This window comes from Macrobrachium rosenbergii, chromosome 3 (genome assembly GCF_040412425.1).
Source record: "Macrobrachium rosenbergii isolate ZJJX-2024 chromosome 3, ASM4041242v1, whole genome shotgun sequence".
Lineage (NCBI taxonomy): Eukaryota > Metazoa > Arthropoda > Malacostraca > Decapoda > Palaemonidae > Macrobrachium > Macrobrachium rosenbergii.
In genome coordinates this window covers 53,185,922-53,190,818 of record NC_089743.1, presented here as the reverse complement: position 1 = coordinate 53,190,818, position 4,897 = coordinate 53,185,922, and the positions used below count along the sequence as shown (strand labels likewise).

Genomic DNA, 4,897 nt, shown 5'->3' with positions numbered 1-4,897 from the left:
GGGATTGTTTCACAGTGCTTGCATGGCTTAGGATTGTCTCCTGTTCTTTGCCATGTGCATTGGTATCCTAGCCTTAGCCAATGGATTATGACTGCTAGGGCCCATGACATGTCTTTGGTTATATTGTGTGGTTTTAGGTTTGCGGTGTGTACGTACCATTTGGCCATTTTTGAGCCAACAAAAACAGCTCTTTTAACTTTGCTTTCTTCCTGCAGTTGGCAGCATGCTACTGCTTTGTTTTTCAATTGTGTAAGCGAGGGGGTGATTTTGATGCTAATGTTGCTGTGTAGTAACCCACTTTTTGCTAAAGAATCTGCTTCTTCATTTCCTTGGATTCCCACATGGCTTGGAATCCAGTTTAGTGTTATTTACCTGTTTTTGTTTTGATGGAGGCTTGCAATTGCCCATATGCTCGATAGAAGTGTAATGTTTTCTTTTGCTTTTTCTTTTGTTATAGCTTGTATTGCTCCTTTTGAGTCAGTATGAATTGTTGTGTTTCCCTGCCTGTGCTGAGAGTCTTCCAGAGCTTTTGCAATGGCAATTAGTTCAGTTTGTAGAGTGGAGGCATTGTCAGAGAGCCTCCAGCATCATTTGAGGGTTGCTGAGTGGACCCCCGCTGCTGCGGCCAGGATGCTGAGGTCTACTGATCCATCTGTGAAATGTTCATTTGTGGCTGCAGTTTTCCTGATTGCCTCTTGGGCTGCTAGCCTTAGCTGTTGAGCAGTGCATGCTTCTTTGCTTGCAGGGAGGATCGTAAAGTTTGTTTGTTCCTTGTACTCTGTGATTGGTGTGTCTTCCTTGATCGCGGCGGCGTGATTTTGCATGTCTACTCTCCTTAAAGCTGCTAGGATGTCACCAGCATATGTCTTGGGGATCTAGTTCCTCGTGAAGCTCAATGTTTTTCTTGATTTCTCTTTTGAGTGGGCAGTTCCTGTTACATTTCAAGATTTTTAGCAGTATGGATACGTTTCTGTGATCTATTCTGTAAGTTAGAGACTCTAAATTTGTTTCGTTTTTCAAGACACACAAGTTAGTCCACATGAGTGCACCTGTGATGAGTCTTAGGGCATTGTTCTAGATTACCTCGAAGCTTTTTTGTTCTGTTTGTGAGGTGAGTAAGAACAGGTGCCGCGTACTCAACAGTTGACCCTATTGTCTGTATGTAGAAAGTGCTGAGGGCATGGTATACTGCTCTTTGTTTTAGAAAGGTGATTCTTCTCATGGCACTTTGCTGCATTTGATTTTTTGCTTGAGTATTTCTATTTCTTTACATGGAGAGAGTCGTTTGTTGATATTTACTCCTAGGTACACAAAGTTTTCTACCCATTCGGTGGGTTCACCCATGAGTTGTATTTCGTTTGAGTTTAGATCATGTTTAATGGCCATTGCTTTGGTTTTTGCTGTGTTGATTTTTAGACCTAGATCTGCAGAGCTATTTTCAGTTTGTGTTACTGCATTTTGCATATTTTGGTAGGATCTGTATCTGTCTGTGCTCACTAAGCAAACATTGTCTGCATATATGAAAATTTCAACTCCCTTTGGGAGGGTGATTTTGGTTACATTTTCAATCAGTACATTGAAGAGGAAGGGGCTAAGCATTCCTCCCTGTGGTGTTCCATTTTCTAAACTGAGAAAGTCTGAGCTTGCTTCTTGGAAGGTGACTCTGGCTTGTCTGTTTTGCATGTATCCTTTGGCCCATGCTAACAGGTTACTCTTAACTCTTTTGTCCACCAAGGCTGCAAGGATGACGGCTGCACTGGCTAGTTCATAGGCTTTTTCTAGACCGAGGAAAACTACAATTGCTTTTATGTTGTTAATTGTTGACATTACATCTGCTAGCCATTCTTTGTAGCCACATAGTTGATGATGTAGCGGTCCTGTTTTCCATAGGAGTCTGTAGTACCATTCTCTCTGCAGTCTTTTTTGTGCAGTTGATGAGAGAGATGGGCCTGTAGGAGTTTGGTTCCTTGGGTTTGGGAATTGGCTGCGTGTTTTGTTGATTCCATTGTGTGGGTCTGACTTGCTCAGTGTATATTCTGTTGATTATGTGGAGATGTACTTCCTTTCAGCATGCTGTATGTGATCATGTCTGATCTTGGGGCTGTGTTCTTTCCTTTTTGGAGGGGTTTGTTTAGCTCATTCATTGTGAGTGGGGTGGCAGTGTCGTCAGGCTTATTGCATGCTGTATTGATAACTAGCCATCTCCGTGGATCTAGTGTCACCTGCCTTTCCCTTGTGGCTGGTGGCAGATGTGCTGTTTTGGTCCTGTCAGCAAAATGTTGCACAAGTCTGTTTGCTTCTGCCTGTGGGTTGGGATGATGTGCTTGTGCTGGTCTGATCTTTCCTGATACCTTGTTGAACCACCACCATATTTTTGCAACTGGAGTTAGACGGGTCGCCTGAGAGCACCACATCAGCCAAGTTTCCTGCTTTACTTCTCTGGCTGTTTGGGTTGCATGGTTTATTACATCTCTTAAGACAGCATATAGTTCATCCGTGGGTTGTTTCCTGAAGAGCTTCCTTGTTCTGTTAACTCTCGAATTCATTTCTTTGATTCTTGAGTTGTAGTACCAGCTGTCTTTGTGGGGGGTTTTGTTTGTACCAAAGGTTCTCTTTGGCATGGAAGCATTTGCTGCATTGTGTAGGCTCTTTACAAAGTCCTCTTGCAGTTGGTTCATGTTTTGGTCTGGGTCTTGTATGTATTGTGTTGCCCAAATGGTCGTGTGGTTTTCAAACACTGACCAGCTGGTTAGGTCTGGTCTCCAACCTGCTGGAGGAGGTGGTGGTGGAGGTATTTCTGTTATTCTTATGTTAGTTTCTGTTGCAAAGTGATCGCTGGCAGTTAGATTTTTTAATATGAAGCTTAGGTCTAGCCTTCCTCCTTGGAGGTGTGTTGCTTCGTTGATATTGTTTAGCAGCTTGACTTCAGGAAATTCTTCCATTAGCAGATTTATGTGTCTGCCTGTTGCATTTGTATGTTGCTTTGAGCATAGGCACGGGTGATGGGCATTAAGATCTCCTGCAAAGAAGGTGTACTCTCTGGTGGCTGCGCTGAAAAGGTTTTCTCCTTCAAAGGTTTTGTTATGGCCTTTGTATATGTTGTGTACAATTAGGGAGGCATTTGCTAGTCTTATAAGGACACTTAGCATTTCAGTTCCTTGACCAGTCTATATTTCTTGTTTGTTCGGAGGGATTGTTGCTTTAATAAGCGTGATTAGCCCTCTGTTTTTATTTGTGTGGGGTTCTGTACACTGTATATCCCTGGAATGTGAATTTGGCAGTTTCTCCTACTAGAGTTTCTTGTAGGAGGATAATATCATGCCCTTCTGATAGCACTTGTGATTGCAGTAAGGCATATTTTGTGTTGGCACTGTGTATGTTCCATTGAAGGATTCTGAGATTGTTATGTATTGTGTTCCTGCAGTTTTGGTTGTGTATATGATTTGGAGTTCAGCCATTTTAGTTTATTAGGGCTGCAACTGCTTTCCTTAGTGTTGCTGTGTAGTCCTGTCCTGGGAAGAGTTCTGCTATTATTGCTTCCACAACCCTAGCTACCTCTCTTCTAAATTGCTCACTGGTGTAGGAAACTGCATTTCTTTTGGAGGCGGACTCCGGGGCGCTGGTGAAAATGCTGTTGGTAGGATGGGAGGATGAAGGTACAGTGGTAGGGCTGGGTGGGAGAGTAAGTAGAGGTTTTTTTCTGACTGGGGTGTTGGTGGTGGAGAAAGGAGTGGGATTTAGAAGTAAGGGTGTTTTTGTGACTGGGGTGTTGTAGGCAGAGAAAGGAGTGGGATTTGTGGATGGAGTCTGCGTGTCATCACATGTGTCTTGGTTTCTGTGTTCTTGGAGTCTGGGGTCTTGTTCGTTTATGGGGGTTGGCGGTGGTAGAGTTTTGTGTTGTTGTCTATGTTGTTTAGGCTGGTGTGTGGGTGCAGTTTGTTGTTGGGGTTGTTACATCTGTTGTCTAGGATTGTGTGTGTGCTACTGTGGAGGTCTTGTGGGAGGGGCTTGGTGTTGGGGTTGTTGGTGAGATAGTTGTTGCTGGTGTGGTTGTCAGAGGGGTAGTTGTTGCTGGTGTGGTTGCCAGAGGGGTAGTTGTTGCTGTTGTGGTTGTCAGAGGGGTAATGGTTGTTGCTGGTGTGGTTCTCAGTGGGATAGTTGTTGCTGGTGTTGTTGCTTAGGTTGTTGTGTATGAGGGAGCACTCCCTTCATTTTCCAGATTATTTGAAGCCGTGTCACGCAGCCTTTATACCATGCATGATGTCCTTGTCTGCAGTTGGGGCATTTGGCTGTTGTTTTTTCCTTATTGTTGTGTTTCTTTATGCAAATGGTGGTTTCGTGTCTTGAACTGCAGACTCCACAAACTACATGTTGTGCTACACACTGTCTCTGGTGTCCAAAATGCTGGCATCTGAAGCATCTTAAGGGTTTAGGTGTGAAGGCTTCCGCCGGAAATTTTCCCCATATTGGGATGACTACTTCGTCTGGTCTGTTCCCTTTGAAGACTGCGAGAACTTACCTTGTTGGGTCTCCTGCTTGTTTGTGCATCTTACTGCTTCCTGGATGTAGGGTAGTTCCTTTATGGGGTCTATGGGGAGGGTTATTGGATATCTGCAAATGATACCCTTCTGTGTTTTTCATGCAGGATCAAGTATTTGTGCTTCCTGTTTTAGAATCTCTACAGCTTCCTTTGTTTGAGGTATTATCATGAACAGTCCTCTGTTGTTTGATCATGCCTGAATTCTTATTCCTGGATGTTTCTGCTCTAAAGCTACAACTGCAGCATATGATTTCTGATTTTCTTTTATTATAGGTCTGAATTTGTTGAAAGGGAGCGGGGGTGGGGGTATTCTTGTAATGATTCTGTGTTTATGCTGGTGGTGTTTGTGGATGTTTT

General features: G+C 43.6%; 1 protein-coding gene across 1 annotated transcript; it reads right to left on the bottom strand.

Annotated features, from left to right (window-relative positions):
- Positions 1-3,866: 3,866 nt before the first annotated feature.
- On the bottom strand, positions 3,867-4,641 carry LOC136851282 (putative uncharacterized protein DDB_G0288037). Its single transcript, XM_067125273.1, has 2 exons — positions 4,520-4,641; positions 3,867-4,206 (listed from the first exon to the last, which is right to left on the bottom strand). The coding sequence occupies exons 1-2, from the start codon at positions 4,639-4,641 to the stop codon at positions 3,867-3,869; spliced, it is 462 nt and encodes a 153-aa protein (XP_066981374.1).
- Positions 4,642-4,897: the final 256 nt, after the last annotated feature.

Coding starts and splice junctions, on each gene's coding strand:
- LOC136851282 (XM_067125273.1), bottom strand. CDS start 4,641: ATGAAAAACACAGAAGGGTATCATTTGCAGATATCCAATAACCCTCCC. Junction 4,207..4,519: donor CAAGCAGGAGACCCAACAAG/GTAAGTTCTCGC, acceptor TGGAAAATGAAG/GGAGTGCTCCCTCATACACA.